Source organism: Coffea arabica, chromosome 7c (genome assembly GCF_036785885.1).
Source record: "Coffea arabica cultivar ET-39 chromosome 7c, Coffea Arabica ET-39 HiFi, whole genome shotgun sequence".
NCBI lineage: Eukaryota > Viridiplantae > Streptophyta > Magnoliopsida > Gentianales > Rubiaceae > Coffea > Coffea arabica.
In genome coordinates, this window is record NC_092322.1 from 139,675 (window position 1) to 158,213 (window position 18,539).

Consider the following 18,539-nt stretch of genomic DNA (forward strand, 5'->3'; position numbering starts at 1 on the left):
TAAGGCCACGAACCCAGACAACGCAAGAGTACTAAATGATCCACCTGTAAAATTATTACATGAAGCCAATAAAACACATTCCACCAGCCTTTAGGGATACACAATAGAGCAATTCAAAGGCAATTCGCAAGTTAAAACACCAGATTGCTAGGCAATATCACTGGCATGCTTTTGGCTGAGAACTTGAGATAAAATAATAAACACCTTCAGCCTCGCAACATTTTTGCACACGTGAAAACAACACACTGAAAAACAAGCAACGTGACTGGATTGTTGAAGCATGATTTTCGAGTACTCAAAAGCATTAGCAAATAGCACGCTTGCTAGTTAAGTCAACAGATTTATGTTCATACTAATTAACATTCTATCGTATCCCACAATTCCTCAGAACTAATAAGATTGTTACAGAAAAAACTTCAGGAGTGACATTAGATAGCTGGAATACTTGCCAATCGTATCACAATAAACAAGACAACTAACCGTAAATGAATAGATCATGATCCCCAAAATATATGACCAAAAGTATTCAATTACACTCAATGATAAATAGGTTCCAATCCTTGCCTATACCAAACAGAGTCTTGGACAAAATTTCTCTAGAGTAACAAAATTGCATGCAGCTTGCGTTGGAACAACTAAACTAATATGCAGGATTTCAGACATTCAACAGAAAAAAAGAAGACATTTAGAGCCCTCAACGCAACCTCCTTGCTTCTCTCTCAGACTCGAGCAGGGTGAGAACATCACCTTCCCTGACTGGTCCCTTGACGTTCCTCATGATGAAACGGTTCTGGTCATCAAGGAACTTGACTCTCACCTGAGTCACCTGTCCTCGAGAGCCAGTGCGGCCCATCACTTTCACCACAATAGCATGTTTGATCTGAGAATCCATTCTGCAAAATCAGGACAACTACAATTAGAGAAGACTAGGAGAGAGTAAACAACGGAAGAGAAACATAAAACACAATATCTTGAATAAAGCCAATTATCAAGGACATCAAATGGCCATATCCAGTGAACATATAGCAATAGAAAACATTAGCATTATCAAAAACAAAAGAAAAATAATATTCTTGTACTTAAGCTATCAACCCCCAAAAAACACTCAAGTTTAGACATAAAACCTATAGCGTTGAAGGACTAGAAAGAGGTAAACTTGTTAAAATTTATCTACATCCTTCACCTCGACCACTAGCCAAGAAAGGTATTCAGAAGCTATGCAAGTGCTTTCAATAACCTATTCATGAACAATGTCCACGCAAGCTTCTCATAGCCTATTGAACTCTAGATTAAAGAAGAGCAATCAGCATAAAAATGTAAAAGTAAACACGAAAGAAATTTGCTGCACTGCCATAGACATTATAAGCTTATGCTGCCAAGTGATTCATACTGCACCAATTCCACAGAAACATTACAAACGAGCAAGAGAATAAAGCTAATAAATAAACCAAGCAATAAATAGTAGTAAATCAGCTATTTCAACCGCAACTCCAAGAGTATCATCTTTCCCTCATAAGAAAATCAATTTCTCAGGTAATTAAGAATCAGCTACGAGGCATAGTGAACTGACTTTGTTACGCAACATTCTAAATGTTGTCCGTCAAATTCAACATAAATTGTATACAAGTCCTACGAACAGCATAAACAGGCATAACTAACGGAGATAGATGCCTATAGAAAGGAAAAGTCAGAATAACCAGACGAGAGATGTGGAAGGAGACCTGCTGAAGGCAAAAGGCGGAGGTCGGAGATCGGAGATCGGAGACCGGAGATGGAGGGAAGTGCTGGGACAACGGCCCAAGTAACTCAAAGCTCGCTGCCGATGCCAATGGGACTCAGCCTTAATAGGATACACCAAAACCCTAGAGGACTCAGTTATTAGTATAATTATATAGAAGACCAGTAGCTTGTTCTATGTTTTTCTTTTTTCTTTTTTTAATAACTGTTCACAATCCAATTTTTCTTTTCTTTTTTTTTTTTGAAAAAAATAATTGTTCACAATCCATCTTGTCTTGCGTTAATTAATCATAAAGGCCAAGCCTAAATGATGTGTCATCCATGCTTGTTGCTTTTCCAATTCACCCGAGTGCTCCAAGCCAAACTTCCATTTTTTTAAATAGTGGTTTTTTGGTCATATTTTCTTACAAATATTCTAACAAATTATTTTATAATAATTATGCATGTAATACTAAAAAAAAAAGTTGGATGGTGTTATTTAAAAGTTTTTAATTAAGTAGATCCATCCAAACGGAATTTTAAAGATTTGCATGATCAAATTAGGAGCTTGGTACAAAAGCTCACTCAAACTATGCTTAAAGAAGCATCCAAATCTCAATTCTCAAATGAAAACTCAACTTCATTCGAGTTTATAATTTCATAATTGATAAAAATATAATTTTTATATATGCATGCTACTTGATTAGGCTCGTCGAACACTCGAATAATATACTTAGTGTTCAAACTCGACTCGCCAGCCTAATCAAATAGCTCGAGATCGAGTTCGAATTAGGTGACAGGTTTGTTTGGATAGGGTATTATTTGAAATATTATTTGGAATAATTACTGTAGCACTTTTTGTAATATGATGTATGTGAGATAAAAAGATGGTTGGAAATATAAAAAGGTTTTTTTGGGAAATATGTTTATGATGCAAGCGAAATATTATTTGAGATAATAGTGCTGTCCAAACACTCCTCAAATCCGACCCGAACTTTTGACCAAACTGTTTGCGAGCTACTTGCGAGCAGTTTGACTCGCCATTACCCCTAATCTCAAATGAAAACTCAACTTCGGGGAGAATTACTAATAAGTGTGTGTGTGAGATGTCTTATTGTTTATTTACAACATAAACCTCTTGTGAATTTTTTTTGAGCCTTATTAACACTAGCAATTCGTTAATATTTTCATTGACTTGCCCATGATGTATCGCTCAACTTCTTGAAGGTCTAAATTGTGCCAGCTACTTATGACAAACAGCATATTTTGTTTAAAAATGACGAATTTTAGATTAATAGATTATCGATCCACATGGTAATGTAGCAGGTAGTTTTTGGTTTTGAAGGGATTCATATGAATATATTTAACATCTGCTACACATGCATCGCTTATTGTACTGTACATTGTGATTTTTCGAAGGCAAATACAACACATTCAACTGAAAGAAGAAGAGGAAGAGGGGTAAAAGTGAAAAAAGGAAAGCAAGAAGGGAAATAGAAGAGAATCAAAAGCTAAACCAAAAAAATTTCAGGACTGCTGGCTGGTTGATTAAAGCTACTTTGCAGTAGTGGTTCGGATACCGAATTTCTTGCTCACCAGTCACCAGTCAGCCCCAGCTCACCAAGCCCGCCAGTTCCCTCCCCGTCTTCCAGTGCTGCCCAGCTTCCATCCAAACATTTTTATGGAGCTTGCAATTGCATTACCATCTTCCTCTTCCCTTCGAATTTCAGCTGTTTCCATTCGTCCAGAAGCTGCTCCCTACTGTTCAAGAAATGCGCCCCAGCAGTTCAGACTGCCCGCTTACAAAGTTGCAGAGTTGGGTGCGCTCAAATCTTCCCATCTTTTGTCTTCTTCAAATGGGTTTATTCTGAGTCCAATTGCGCTCTCATCGACTACTTCCACAACTAAGCACCGCAGGCGCTTTTCCATCTGGGTATCTTCCAACTTTCCCTCCCTTGCTTCCTTGCTACTCATTACCTTCTACTACGACATGATGATTGGTAATTAAGGAATAACATCCGCATAAGTAATATATGAGATTTTGGTCTTAATTATTAGTCGGGCTCCACTATTAATGAAAACAATAATAAGTTATTCTTTTTAGCTGATTGCAGGCAGCAAATTTGACCCCTCATTTCCCATTTACATTCTAAATTGCTTGCAGTTTCCTGATAACCACCACCATAAAGAAAGCAACTTTCTACTGACAAAGTTATAACTTACTCATACATCTAAGTGCCTCGAGTGTTTCACTCCAATTTAATTGGGACGACGAGATTATAAACTGAATCATGCTGTTGTTGAATTGCTGACTCAATCTGCAGAGCAATTCTTGACTGCCAGTTGTATTTGCATATTGTGGAAATAATATGTTTGATCTCCTTAAACATGGCATAACTGGAACGCTGGTTTGATTTATTGTATAGAATTAATTCTTCTAGGCTTGCTCTGAAGTTGGTACTGCTGGATCCTCCGATCCCTTCTTAAGCAAAGTATCGCAGTTCAAAGATGCCTTCTGGAGATTTCTGAGGCCTCATACTATTCGAGGAACAGCATTAGGATCAGTGTAAGTAGTGGTTACTCTCAATGTGTTCTTAAATGCGTCTCCACTTACAGTTTACTGAAGTTCACGTTCTCTTTCTTTGACAGCTCATTAGTGGCAAGAGCTCTGATTGAGAACCCAAATTTGATAAGGTGGTCATTGTTGTTGAAGGCTCTATCTGGTCTTCTTGCTCTCATATGCGGAAATGGTTACATAGTGGGGATAAATCAGATATATGACATTGGAATTGACAAGTAAGCGAACATCACTGCTACCAAATGTCAAAGTTTGATATAGAAACCACAAGCATATATCTCTAAGCAACACATATATACATGTATGTGGAGGGACCCTTGTAAACTAGGTTTGTCCCTGAAAAATAAATAGGAGGGGCAAACTCAATGAATAGCTGCTTACAGTGTAATATGCTGCGATGAAATCATTTGCTTATTGCTGTTTCATCTGCTGTTCTCTTGATTTCAGGGTGAACAAACCTTATTTGCCCATAGCTGCGGGAGATCTTTCTGTAAAATCTGCATGGTTTTTGGTGCTTTTTCTTGCAGTGGCTGGGGTTTTGATTGTTGGACTGAATTTTGGTCCATTCATCTCAGCGCTGTACTGCCTTGGTCTTTTTCTTGGCACTATTTATTCTGTTCCCCCATTCCGCATGAAGAGATATCCAGTTGTAGCATTTCTTATAATTGCCACGGTACAATTTTTGCCTTTTCTCCATGAAAACTTTCCTTTACATTTGTCAGACCAAAGCTTTATCGACTGGGGAGAGAGACTAATTTTCATTCCAAGATAAAGAACTTTTGGCTATAGCGACTTCTTATCCTAGGCAATAGTTTATGGTGATATAAAGATATTTGTCTTTGAATTTGTCCCATAATGAATGTGCACAAGATGGAAGGAAAATACAGTTACAGATGCATTTTACTGGATCATAACTTATTGTTACTCTATTTCCTAACCCTGTTACCCCTCTCAAAGCCAAAAATTCAGTTAAAACATGTATAACTGTTCGATTAGTTTTTGATTAGTTTAAGTTTTGTTTTCCCTTGTTATTCATTTCCCATGAATTGGTTATAAATGGGCTGATTTTTGCAGGTACGTGGTTTTCTTCTTAATTATGGTGTGTATTATGCGACAAGAGCTGCTCTTGGTCTACCATTTGAGTGGAGGTGAGTTCTCATTCAATGCTGTAAGCAATATATAGTCAAAAACATATTGTATACCCTATGTTACCTTCCTCCCTCCCCAATCTCTGATAAAGCAAAGGACAACAGAAAACAAGAATTGGGGCTTCACACTGATCACTGGAATAGATCAAGTCATAGTTTTGGAATGGTCTCAAATCTTGTATTTCAGTCAGTACACCTCATTAGTAAGGATAATTATTAATTGAAGTTTGAATGATTTAGTAGGCCGTTTCAATTGACCAATGCTTCTACATGAAACTTTTGCCTGCAGCTCGCCTGTGGCTTTCATTACAACTTTTGTAACGTTATTTGCACTGGTTATTGCCATCACTAAGGATCTTCCAGATGTGGAGGGGGATCGCAAGTAAGTCACTATTGTATGATATCAGCACTAATTGGATGTATGATGTCAAACTTTTACTGGACAAACATATTTACATTCTTTGTATGCACAACATTTTCTCTTTATTTCTCATTATTGTGATGGATGCTTTACCATGTTGGGTAAAACAGCTCATTTTTTCAAGTTTTACGTGCTCAATCCATCATTTGCTGCCATTACGCTGTTCTTTGCCCCAAAATGAGCTGCCTCCTATTTGCACTTCCTTTGTCTTCTTTTCATTTTTCAGAATGAAGTTATTAACTTCTGTTACTTTACTCCTGACTATTCTCCTTTTCTTTTACTCCTGACTATTCTCCTTTTCTTTTGCAACATTCTTCAGGTTTCAGATATCTACTTTGGCAACAAAGCTTGGTGTAAGAAATATAGCATTTCTTGGTTCTGCGCTTCTATTAATAAATTACGTTGGTGCTGTTTTAGCAGCCATTTACTTGCCTCAGGTAAATGCTGCAATTTTACATATCTTATAATGATTGCCTTTGCACTATTTTCAATATTTACTAGAGCAGTGTTGTGATCATGTTAATTTTTAATATCAATGACGTAGAGATCAGGAACCTTGATTTTCTCCTGATAAGTGTCTATCCTGAGTGTATTTCTTCCATGTGTCATTCTTTCAGGCTTTCAAAGGTGGTTTAATGATACCCGTACATGTTGTATTGGCTTTGAGTTTAGTTTTCCAGGTACCACTTTTATCACATATTTGCAAGTTTAGTGTCCCTTGATTGCTGATGTTTAATTCTTTCCACATCTTACTTAAAAAGGTGCACAATAGGGTTCCCTATTTTCATAATTTGAAGCCAAATTTGGGTAGCATGGTGAGGATAGGAATGACTTCGGCTTTGTTTGATTGCTGTTGGGATATTTATGTTACAAAAAGTAACTAAATGGCGCCCAAGTTCCACAACTGCACATGTTGAGCTGTCTTTACATGTGTGGCAAGTCAGTCAATCCTATGGTGGATTTAACATAAAAGTCCTATCAAAATAGGTGATATAAGTTGAGCTTGCACAGTTTCTTGCCACTTGATTCGTTCATAATTGGGTCCAGGTTTCTAGTGACCGTTAATTCTTATGGAATTGAGAGATTACCGTTATTTGTTGTATGTGCTGCAAATGGAATCGGACAAGTCATCCTGGCATTTCACACTGGCAGAGAGCAGCTAACAAATATGTGTGGCTGTGTGTGCACGCAATTGTGTGGAGAGAGAGAGGGAGGGAGGGAGGGGGAGAGATAGGGGTAAAACGCAAAGAGAAGTTGAGTGATACTAATTGAAGCTCAAAACTCATGACGTTAAATCAGTCAGTTGTATTGAGTTCAAGAGGCAGAGCACATAACAGAGGGGGGTTATGGTCTCTCCTCCTTTTCCCCTACAGTTCTCAATGTGTAGACATGAATCCCAAGTGAAGGCCTTGAAATTTCTAGCATCTCTATAGTTAGCTGAAACTTACTGATAAAGGAAAGTGAAGTAAAAGTACTTAATGTGATACTTCAAGTAAACTACTTCTGTATATATTCTTTGCTATCCAGCTGCACTTCTATTACACTGTCATTTTGTTTTATCTATTTTCAGGCGTGGCTACTGGAAAGAGCAAACTATACCAAGGTAATCACATATGTAACATACGTGTTTCGCTCGTAAGTTTTTTACTGTAATTCAATTTTAGCAGTAAAAAATTGGTGAATAGTGCATATTGAAGTGTTCTTTTAACCCATCAGCCAATAATTCTTCATTAGTTTGATATGGCTGTGAATGCTATAAGTTGCACAAAAATGGAACCTTCTAACAAATTTTGCTTTTTACCAAATTTACACCTTATGCGTAGTGCCACTCTGCTTCCATCCAATTGGAAATTGTTCTCTCTCTCGACTTTTAGTCTCGACTTTTAGCAGGTCTGTGTGTGTGACATAAACCACTCTACTTTACCTACTAAGTATGGAATAAAATTACTTCTCAAGGTGAACCTGTGATTTGGAACTGAAGCGACATCCATGAATGGTGGCTTTATTGCCCTGACAGGAAAGAAATTAGAAAGAGAAAATTAGTTACTGAAACAATTATGCAGGCATCCCTAGTCTTTATATTGTTTTCTTCAGTGGCATCGTTAGCTCTAATGGCATACTAGTAGATCAAGGAAATTAATACTACGATTAGGAAAGTTGTGCGTGCCCAAATGAATCACCTTAGATAGGGATAATAAGGGCGGGCGGGAATGACTTGGGTATTGCAAATCTCTTATCTCAATTTGATGTTCTCTTAAATTTCTGGGTAATCATTCTTGTTTCCCATTTTTCATTTTGCTTTTGCTGTTGGAACTTAGGTTCTAGATAAATAACTAGCACTTTTCTAATAACTCCAGTATGCGTGATTCAGCATAGAGATATTCTAATGATGATCTGATCTTGCAGGAAGCAATCTTAGCATTCTATCGTTTCATATGGAATCTCTTTTACTCGGAGTACATAATCTTTCCTTTCATTTAGCCGTTTGGTATTTTAACCTGAAGATATAGCTCAACATGTGTCCAGAAGGGTTTTCAAGCGGCTGTAGGTTACTTCTCCCATCACCTCAGGATGGCATCGACAGGCTTCTGGTGGAGCTTTTCAGCTCTCTTGCTTGTGTCTTTGGCTGCCCTGCCCTGAGGTGGAATAATGTATAATTTGGCTTCTGTTTTGAACAAGTCTTTGAGTCAGGAAGAAAGAGCAAAAAGATGGTAGAATGAGGGAAATTTCTTGTACATCTCTGGTCAACTTACGCATAATATTGAAAGTTAGACCTTGTACCAATTGCCTATAAAGAACAGAAAATCTAAACATTTTTGTATCTATGAAGAATAGGATAAAGCTGTACAGATTTATGATTTCTGAATCAGCATTTGGACTTCCAGGGCTCCCCTAAATAAAGAGTAATAATAGTATTAGAGTTGGTTAGAAGTCTCAGTCAGAATCTGATGACTAATGCTTCTTATTCACTTGCTAAAGAACGGGATTACCAACTTCAGACTTCGTCCAAAATTCCAAGTGCGCGTGGAAGCAGAAAACCAACAAGAAATAACTTAGTCTAGCGGGCAAGGCAGAAGAAATAAAGCATACCTTTGTCCAGGCCTTTAAGGACTCAGTAAACGAGCATTTCTTATCTTTTCACGTCCATATCAACCCCAAAATGTGGAAAAAAAGGAACAAAGAAAATGGCTAGTCCACGCCTGCCATTTCTGTGAAATTGCGAGACCACAGAAAGGAGTGAAAAGTCCCTGAATTCCAAGTTGAAGTCCATCTCAACTCCCTTTTGGAAGATCAGGTCAGCGTGTGTAACATCATTCTGTAGGGCGGTCACCGCCCTCAAACGTCAAAGACAGAGTTGCCAAGTTGACGTCCAACTTCCTCCGTGGGTCGCAAGCTGAAGAGGGTCCAAATCCGGAGCAAAACTGAATCCTTGACCCTTGTCTACCAAGGCTCTGGACTTGCAACTTCCAAGCCAATATCTTGTTTGGATTGTAGTCTTTCGCAGAAATTTTTTTACGTTTTTCGTGAACGCATTTTTCAATCACCCTTTTACTTCACATACATCAGGTCGCTACAGTAGTATATTCTTTTGCAAAAACTCTTCAAAATAGAGTAGTGTATTCCAATGGGCTCTTAACTTTTCTTTTATTTTCTCTTTTTCGCTTTAGATAAAAATGAAATTTGGCGTTTCTTGGCTCATACTGTTTGGTTCATTTCCCATGGACAGTTCAGTAGTTTGCCCTTGTTTCCCACTAAAAGCAAGTAGGGATAGAAAACATTTCTGGTTAAGTAAGTTAGTTTTACATTTTATGCAAATTATGCAATTTGGTTTAGTTTAATAGTACTACTTTTTTGGCTTATTAAATTGACTGGAAGATCCAAGAACTTGCACATGCCCAAAAGTTCGTCGGCAATAACCAAATCCCCATAAGTAAGTGGAAAGTTTTGAAGCCGAGAAACGGAAAAGAAAATGATATGATAACTATAATTCTCTCTTGATCTTGTATATATGATCAGAAAAAGAATGAATTAGGTACACATGAAGGATACTGACAATCTACAATCCATCTCCTCCCTTCATGATGTACAGAAAGATTGTATCAAAGAATGATTCAAAGAATGCAAAACGACTTACAAAGGAAAAAAAAAAATCATCCCTACACTAGAAGGAGCAGAATGTAGAATGGAAAAGCCTTCTTTTCTGCAGTTTCGTCTATACACCTGTTAATCTGAAATTTCTAGCTAATATCTATGCTGTTAAGAACCAAGTGGACTTCTGCCCGGGGTTTCCCTGCTAAAGTTTGGAGTTAGAGATTTCCTGGGAGACGAAAAACTGGTCCTTGGAGATAGATTCACCAGCTCCAAGCCACGAACTTGAAGCTCCGAAGGATAGTCCCTGACACATCCAATCCGTGGACCAGCTCCTGTTGTCCATTTACAAGACAATTGCTTAGCTAACTGATAAGATTTCATTCCTTTATGCGAAAATATTCTCCTAATAATCTCTCCTTTTGGAATGGCTTCTTCTTCATCTTCTTCAACATCCTCATCGAACAGATTTTCCTTGGAAACTGAGAAATCAGAGTCGGACAAGTTCTCTTCCGCTGTTTCATATCCATCCGCCGGAGTTTCACCACCAATTTGATGCTCTTGTTCCTCTTGATTCTTGAACAGCTCCAACACATCCTCCTTTTTGGGTATTTCAAGTACAGAAATCTTCGAGTGAAGTCCTCGAGACCACCTCGATATTTGCGGCGGTAAATTCTCGGTGCCCTTGCAATATTTCTTGATCGAATCAACTTTCTCTCTTTCGGAGATTTTAGCATCAGCATCATCACCAGCTCGACTGAAGTCTGGTTCTGATATGGTTTTTCGAAGACTTTGTTTCCTAACAAAGACTTCTTCCTCCTCACCAGTTGGGGCTCTCTGCACAAAGGACAGAAAATTAATCGACATATCACTCAATCATTTCAGAAATATTGTACCTTACTGGGACATAGAAAATTATTGAAAGAACCATTTGATCGATGAAGTGACAAGACTATGAAAATTACACAGGCGCAATCTATTCATTGACATTTTCATTTATGTTCATATCTTATCGTGCAAAGGCAAGATTAGCAACTCTACCTGGACAACACTGAGGTCGACATTTTTTTGCTTAAGGAATGACATAAGTTCTTCAAAATTTTCTTCTGTTGGGAGGTAATGGCCACTGTGAGGCCAGACAGCCTATGAAACCAAATGATTTGCATTAGAAACGATGAAACTGCAGCAAGTAAACAATTGAAAGGCACAATACTAGTTCTCTACCTTTAGAATGCCATCTTCCACTACTAATCTCCCAGCAGATAATGTAGCACCACCTGCCAAGAAACTTGAATGCTGAAATGTGCCTTTCTTTTTCAGCCCAACATACAAGACCTTGGAGACGCTGAGAACGAAAATCCACTTCGCATCCTCAGGACCGCCTCTTGTATCTAGAAGCTGTCCGCTTTCTTTGTACTTAAACTTTCCGTCCTCTATTACAACTTCATACGCCATTCTTTCTATCTGTGGCAATAAACAAATTTATTAACTCTTGAACTCTTGAATTGGGCTCAATAATAGCCAAAGTTAAGGATTGATTTCCCAGTTGTCTACATGAGATTAACCATTAACAGCTCTCAAACAAGATAAGCATTCTTTCTAAAAAAAAAAAAAAACCGAAGTCAAGGATGAGATGAAGCTCACCGGCCCAAGATACTTTATGCATTGTTGATGAAGTTTTGATCGAGGGCATTTCTCAAGATTTACTTCTTTACCTTCTCCAATATCAAGCCTGCAAATGAAGTTTGAAAGCGATTACGAAGCTGAAGAAATTCCTTCTTATCTCATACTTGTTTTACGAGTAAAATAAAGCTTACCAGTAGAAGAAGGGCTGTTTACTCTCACACTGAAGCCAGTTGACATAATAAAATTGAAGATTATGGCCATATCGATGACGGGGATCAATCTATCAGAGTTATGCAAAGGAGTTAACAAATGACTTGAAAAGAGTAAAGAGGATTTATCACTTGAACCTTCATTTGAAAGAGTACTCACAGCCTCAAGCCAATGTTGCAAAGCAAGTTTGCGTGCCTTTTTATCCTTTGACAAACCTTTCCCTACCTGATAATGGTGAGAAAGATGCCAATTAAGTACTCAAACAAGATGCAACAATGAACTATGCATATACTATTTCAAACATACTACCTTAGCCGCTCTTGTTCTTGCCCTCGACCAACGTGAAATTGCTGTTTCAGGTTTCTCGTCAAAGAATGACACAGAAGTGCGCTTGAGTTCAGCAAAATCCAATAACTTCCACCTGGAGACGACACGATTAAGCTAAGACTGGAAATTTAAAGAGTATAAAGAAGAAAGAGATTCCCAAGATACCATTCTTTCACAATGGGAATATTTCCTTTGTGTTTGTATTTACATGCTACTGCATTTTGGAACAAAGTCATGCAAGTTGAGTATGCTGCCAGTCTCTAAACGAGACCTTCAAACTTTATCAATTACTTTCTGATGGATGCATGACTATGATTAAATGATATGCAGCGAAAAAACAGAATCAAAACAGAACTGCAGCCCATGATTCTTTTAATACCATACTTAATACTAGTTGATACTAACCATCTTTGTTCCACTAGAACCGCACAATCTGCTAGTTGCCTTCTGGTTCGGAAACTTTTATATGTTTTCTGCAGCTTTAGAGCAGCCATATCTCTATCATTTGCAGGACCTGGCGAGGGCATTGCTATAGATTTCTCAAACACACTATCTGGGGCAGGTGACGTTGGAGGGACTTGCTTGCTCTTGGCATTGTTGATTGATGCAATAATTCCTGTGTTTTCTACATCAAAGGCAGGAGCTTTCAGTGATATCTCTAATTCCCGGCCTTTAAAGCTGAGAGACCCTTCAAGGATCATTTTTCCAGAATCGAAAGACTTCATCGCTGCTTTAGAATCAGAATCTCTACCGTTAAAACTAACAGAACGTATTACAGCTTTTACATCACCACGTTCAAAACTTATTTGTCTAACTAAAAGGGATTCCAATTGACCATCCAAATCATGCGATAAAGGGCATGAAAAAGACATCCCCATTTCTCTCCAGAATGCAGGGATGTCCGATTCCAAACCAACAGATATGTACTTTGATCTGCACCAAGGGAAAGGGAATGAAATTAGTTCACCTAAGGACTGCATCAAAGTGATAATTCATGTAATCAAATTTACGTACAAACAACAGCTCAGATACAGCTGTCAGACAACAATGTATCACCAACTCTTGAGTAGCTAATGCGAAACACAGTACGAGGAAATAAAAGTCCAACCCGCCATTCCCCAAAAAAAAAAAATCTAATATAACAAATAACCGTATACAAGAAAGAAGAATTCGTCAACTAGAATGATGCCCAATAGCCAGTAAAAGTTAGTATTTCTTTACAGTTACATCCCACAAATCAAGAAACGTTCCATATTCTTCAAAAGAATGCAATTCAAATCCGTACAATGAGATTCAAATCTCACAACGGTAGAGCATCAGAACCGTAGCAAAATAAGAATATCAGTCCAAAAACTCAAGTTTAATCAATCAATCACTAAAGAAATGTCTGCATTTAAGAATCTCTTTGCCACCCCATTTGACCATATGTTATCACGATCAGAAAGACCATTACAACCCTTTTTCTGCGACAAACATAGACGTACCAATCTAAGTACAACAGCCATAAAGATTGCAGAAAGTTGGAGTTTTTCTTTACCTCGTATGATTAGCGCCTGCCTGAAAATGTTACGACGGTATATTCAAAAAATGCAAATAAGATAGGGAACTGGGACGATCCCAGAAAGGGATGGTGAAAAGAGAATTAGAAGGCAAGTTTAAGGAAGATAAACAGATGACAGGAATGTGAGAGAGAGCGTGTAATGTGGGGGTGACGAGGTAATCAAAAGGAAGAAGCTTTATCGGTTTTGGTCATCAAAAGGAGAAAATTTGGTATTCGTTAGTCCCACTTCTCTTCCCCTCTTTTCTCTCCGTGTCCAAAACGGGATGAAGCCAAAGGACTCGACTGAATTTTAGAAAGAGTTGTAAGGCAAGGTACATTGGCTGTCCTTGCTTATCTAACAAACTCTTATCTCATTTCTGCTCAATTTATAGGAAAAGAGAGCTACTGGGGCTTGTTCTGCAACGCATGGATGCACAATTTTCCAACCACGTGTTCTACTCCTTGACTGCCTCAGGAAGTTTCAAGTGAATTACATAAGCTAGAAAAATACTAGTTTAGTACTGGAAATGGTGGCCTCGGGATTTGGATATACAGTCATCATATATGATATATTTTGAGGTTTCGTGGGTTGCATTCATGGCCATGGTCATTATTTATGACAATACCATCTAACCAAAATGCTACTACAATTAAATAAATGTTTCTTGTGGTTGATTTCAATCTGGCCTTGCTGTTACTCTTTTGTTTTCTTCGGCACAAATGAGGTGGCAAAGATCAAATAAGTATATTATCGCAACAGGATATCAGGATCATGGATGCTTCGGTTCTCTTATTTGTTTTTTTTTTTTTTTATTTCTAATGCTTTTAAAGGTTCTTTAGAATTTAACAGAGTTTATTTACTTGACAATTATAAAAAAGGATAATTTTAGAAACCTCCCTTGAGATTTGCAGCGATTGCAACCACCTCCCTTAAGGTTAGAAAATTTGTAGAAACCTCCCCTAGAAAATATATTTTGGTGACAAATGATGATGTAAGCACAAAAAGTCTAATGAATGTCATATATTGCCCCTATTTGACTTACAAAACAAATTAAATGACAAAGAAATCAAATATCATCATTAGTTGCTGAGCAAAAAAATTTTAAGGTAATTCTTTGCAGCAAAATTTAGACCATATTTCAAGGCATATCATTTTTTTAATTTTTGGACTTCCTTTTTTTTTTCCCTTTGCTAAGTACGTTGTGAAGAAACTACTTTTAACAAATGCATCCCTACTAGTTGGTTATTTATAAAACTAAGCAAGGAATGTGATTTCGTACAGAAAAATTTTTACATTTTTCATAAGCACATTGCACAATCACTATTTTATTTTATATACATCAAATCGTTATAACACATTTTTTTACAAAAACTCCTAAAAATAACAATTCAAATAGTGCAGATTTTCTTTTCCTTTACACCCACTTTTCATTTAGAATTTATAGAGTTGTCAATTTTCATAACATCAAGGAAGGTAAATATAATTTTTTAAATCTTGAGAAAGGTGACTGAAATGGTCAGAAACCTTAAGGGAAGTGTATATGAAATTATCCCTTTAGAAGAAGAAGAAGAAGAAATTCAACCTTACTCTTTGACCGACCATTATAGCTAGTTTGGATAGATATTGTAATATGACTAGAGCACTCACTAAATTCTCTAGTGCTCTTAATAAATTTCTCTAATTAATGATTTTAATTAGTGATTTAAAATTTGTTAGAAAGATAAAATTTTACTTGCACTGGAGAATCACAAAAAGTTTATAGAGGTCAAGTTTGAATGGTTCAATCTTACTTTTAGACATTCTATCTTGAATTGGTAGACAATCTCCCTCCTCAGTACTCCATGGAATCATTCTTCATATGCTTCTTGCTTTTCTTGCTTTTTCACTTTTTGTACTTCAGAACGAGGACCTTCAATTTTTTTCCTTTTTTTTTTTGGAGAAACATTTCAAGACGTTTTGATGGAGCAAGTTACAATTATAGGCGTTGTCAAACAAATTGAGATATCTTTTACTTTTGACTTGTCTTTTTTTTTTATTCCTTACATTGCGCAAGAAATACTACTATTAAGGAGGCGTTTGGTAAACGAGTCGAGCGGTAGGAATGAGTATCAAGTTAGTAATATTCATATTTACTATTATTGGGTAGATCAGAATAGGAATCATTTAATGAAAATGAAAGTGTTAGATCTTATCCCTGTCATTCTTCACTCGTATTTGTAGTGAAACCCGGTCAAGATCCTAATGAAACAGGTGCAGGAGAATGATACAAAAAACCATACTCATAGCGGAAGTGGAGCCTATGATTCTGACTCCAGAATTTAAGCCACACTTGCTAATTCCATTATTCTTTTCAGCTCGCAAGGCTTTTGGATAATGCTTTTACCCCATAATTTTCTTTTAGGGCGAAAAATATCATTAGCGATTAAACTATTACTCGCATCAATTTTTTGTTACAAATTAGCCATTAAACTAATTAATCAGCATAATCATGGGTATTTTATCAATTATTGCTCTTAATTTACAAAATAATCAGAATCGTATTTTGACAAAAAAAAAATACCCATGATTGACAAATATGCCATTGCATTTTGACATGTGTTTTGATTCTTTTGTAGATTAAGAGCAATAATTAATAAAATGGCTACGAATGTGCTGATTAGTTAGTTTAGTGACTAATTTGTAATGAAAAATTATTTGATAGTCAAAATTCGACGCAAGTAATAATTGAATGCCATTTTATTCCTTTCTTTTAGGACTATATTAATTGTGAATAAGGAAAGTCTCTTCTCAAGTCTTTTTGCCACCGTGCTGAATTAGGATCAGAAAAAGTATATTTCACCCCAAACAACCAAGTATGTTTTGAAAATCAGATCGGATCGGTCGGTTCAACTGGTTGAACCACAAATCGACTATATTTCCGGTCCGATTCAATTAAAAAATCAAAGATTAAATTGAACCGATAAAAATTGGGAGGTTCAACCTATTTTTATTATGTACTTATTTTTAAAAATAATTATTTTAGTTTTATTCAAAATTCTTAATATTAAAATAAATAAAAAAAATTATTAAACATTTAAACCGAAATCGAACTGATCAAACCATGAACCTTTTCGGATTCACTCTTCGGTCTGGGTTTAAAAACATTGCCAACCGATCTGCTGACCCAAAGTGGGGAAGAAACACACACACACAAAGAAAAAGTGCCAAATACTTTCACTACTAAATAAGCATGGACCATGGTCTGCCGTCCACAATATTGACCATAACACAAACGCTTGTCTATTCTCTTCAAAGCAACTTGAGGGAAATTACATCTCATGGGAACGCGACTTCTTTTTCTCTTATTAACCCATTCCGTAAACCACTATACATTTCATTATACATGCAATTAGAGTTAGCGAAATTAAAAATGAACTGATTACTTGATCCATGAACCCCTAATCCGGATGGACGATAACCTTTCGAAATGGGTAAGTCAAGTCAACTTGCTATTAGGCTATTAGCCAGCCATAGTACAAGTTTCAACGTACAAAAAGCAGTAGTGTTGATTCTATCCTTTAGGTAGACCAGTGATCCAAAGTTCGGTTTGGGCGGAAAACTCACCGGCATTTGGTCCAATAGCAAGCCTCTACTTTCGCATCGGATTGAATGGTATTTTCGGGAACAAATATGAATCGGTGATCCGATACTTGACTTGATGGTCTAACTGTTCTCCGACACAAAATAAATAAAAGTAAATACTCTCTCTCACCTTTGCTCCGACACCCCAAAAAAAATAAAAACAAATTAAAAATGTCCATTCTTAATTAGTACTCCCTCCATTTTTTTATAACTGACGTTTAAGATTTTGCACACCAATTAAGAAAAGTTTTTCATTGTTTAAATCTATACACTACTTTCCTTTTGTACCCTCATTAATTGTCCAATTCACCAATGTTTTCTCTCACTAGAGTACTAAATGGAAAAGAGAGATAAAAGGATAAAATTGTGAAAAAATAATTAATGCTACATGGAGATAGTAAAACGACAGATAAAAGTACTTAAGAGTAAATTTGTTAAACGTCAGTTATAAAAAAAGGGAGGGAGTACTAATTAATTATTACAAGTTACAAGCACAAAAGGCGAGTTTACAACACGCTCAAATTTATTAAAAAAAAAAAGGGGGGGTGTTGGAGTCAGGCGCTTTTATTAAGAGAAGAAGAAGAAGGCATGATATATTTTTCCAAAGTCAAATCTTAATAACAAACAAAAAAAAAATTTCCCACAGTCACAGACAGCTATCCCATGGGCTATTGGTTGACAGCCAGAGTACTGTACTTCAACCGTACGAACATTTAATCAATGTCCACGTGGCACAAAGAATCTTTGTCCATCAACTCCGTCTTGATGATGCTTCGAGGAATTCCCCTTTCTCCATTTATGGATTTTTTTTAAAACAAATTTTAAAAAGTCAATCCACTTTTCAATTGTACTATTCATATTTGAAGGAAAGAGTAGAGATATTTATTATTAACATTTGTTTGTAATACAAAAGTAACTAACGAGATAATAAAGTATTTTTATATTGAGTTATAGTTTTTTTTTTATATATAATAGTTATAAAGTTAAACGTTTGTTCAATAAATTGGAATTATTATAATAAGGATAAGTTACTTCTTAGAGTTTAGTTATGAATTGATGTAAGGGACAATACGGCTGTTTGGATTGCTATTTTTAAGATTTTTTTTATAGAAAAATAAACTGTACTGATTTGATATATATAAGGTAAAAAGATAATTGAAAAATATGTTCACGAAAATGTAAAAAAATTTCTAAAAAAAAAACTACAATCCAAACAAGTTTAATGCTTTCACCTACTATTCAGAAGCTTTTATACATAAATT

General features: G+C 36.4%; 3 protein-coding genes across 3 annotated transcripts; 1 reads left to right on the forward strand and 2 right to left on the reverse strand.

Moving 5' to 3' along the window:
• Nucleotides 1–463: 463 nt before the first annotated feature.
• On the reverse strand, nt 464–1,858 carry LOC113695077 (small ribosomal subunit protein eS28x). Its single transcript, XM_027214037.2, has 2 exons — nt 1,722–1,858; nt 464–893 (listed from the first exon to the last, which is right to left on the reverse strand). The coding sequence occupies exon 2, from the start codon at nt 890–892 to the stop codon at nt 695–697; it is 198 nt and encodes a 65-aa protein (XP_027069838.1). The 5' UTR covers nt 893; nt 1,722–1,858; the 3' UTR covers nt 464–694.
• A 1,291-nt stretch (nt 1,859–3,149) lies between these two features.
• Nucleotides 3,150–8,743, forward strand: LOC113694749 (homogentisate solanesyltransferase, chloroplastic). The gene is made up of 10 exons (XM_027213614.2): nt 3,150–3,649; nt 4,158–4,282; nt 4,366–4,512; nt 4,742–4,967; nt 5,369–5,442; nt 5,732–5,824; nt 6,183–6,300; nt 6,481–6,543; nt 7,434–7,466; nt 8,270–8,743. Exons 1-10 carry the CDS (start codon nt 3,398–3,400, stop codon nt 8,342–8,344), a joined length of 1,206 nt encoding a protein of 401 aa, XP_027069415.1. The 5' UTR covers nt 3,150–3,397; the 3' UTR covers nt 8,345–8,743.
• A 1,096-nt stretch (nt 8,744–9,839) lies between these two features.
• Nucleotides 9,840–13,997, reverse strand: LOC113695390 (IQ domain-containing protein IQM6). Its single transcript, XM_027214471.2, has 9 exons — nt 13,653–13,997; nt 12,521–13,048; nt 12,098–12,209; nt 11,948–12,013; nt 11,770–11,858; nt 11,597–11,684; nt 11,177–11,416; nt 10,994–11,095; nt 9,840–10,789 (listed from the first exon to the last, which is right to left on the reverse strand). The coding sequence occupies exons 2-9, from the start codon at nt 12,991–12,993 to the stop codon at nt 10,121–10,123; spliced, it is 1,839 nt and encodes a 612-aa protein (XP_027070272.1). The 5' UTR covers nt 12,994–13,048; nt 13,653–13,997; the 3' UTR covers nt 9,840–10,120.
• Nucleotides 13,998–18,539: the final 4,542 nt, after the last annotated feature.

Coding starts and splice junctions, on each gene's coding strand:
- LOC113695077 (XM_027214037.2), bottom strand. CDS start 892: ATGGATTCTCAGATCAAACATGCTATTGTGGTGAAAGTGATGGGCCGC.
- LOC113694749 (XM_027213614.2), top strand. CDS start 3,398: ATGGAGCTTGCAATTGCATTACCATCTTCCTCTTCCCTTCGAATTTCA. Junction 5,825..6,182: donor GATGTGGAGGGGGATCGCAA/GTAAGTCACTAT, acceptor AACATTCTTCAG/GTTTCAGATATCTACTTTGG. Junction 6,544..7,433: donor CTTTGAGTTTAGTTTTCCAG/GTACCACTTTTA, acceptor ATCTATTTTCAG/GCGTGGCTACTGGAAAGAGC.
- LOC113695390 (XM_027214471.2), bottom strand. CDS start 12,993: ATGGGGATGTCTTTTTCATGCCCTTTATCGCATGATTTGGATGGTCAA. Junction 11,859..11,947: donor TGCAACATTGGCTTGAGGCT/GTGAGTACTCTT, acceptor TAACTCTGATAG/ATTGATCCCCGTCATCGATA. Junction 11,417..11,596: donor GCATAAAGTATCTTGGGCCG/GTGAGCTTCATC, acceptor TTATTGCCACAG/ATAGAAAGAATGGCGTATGA.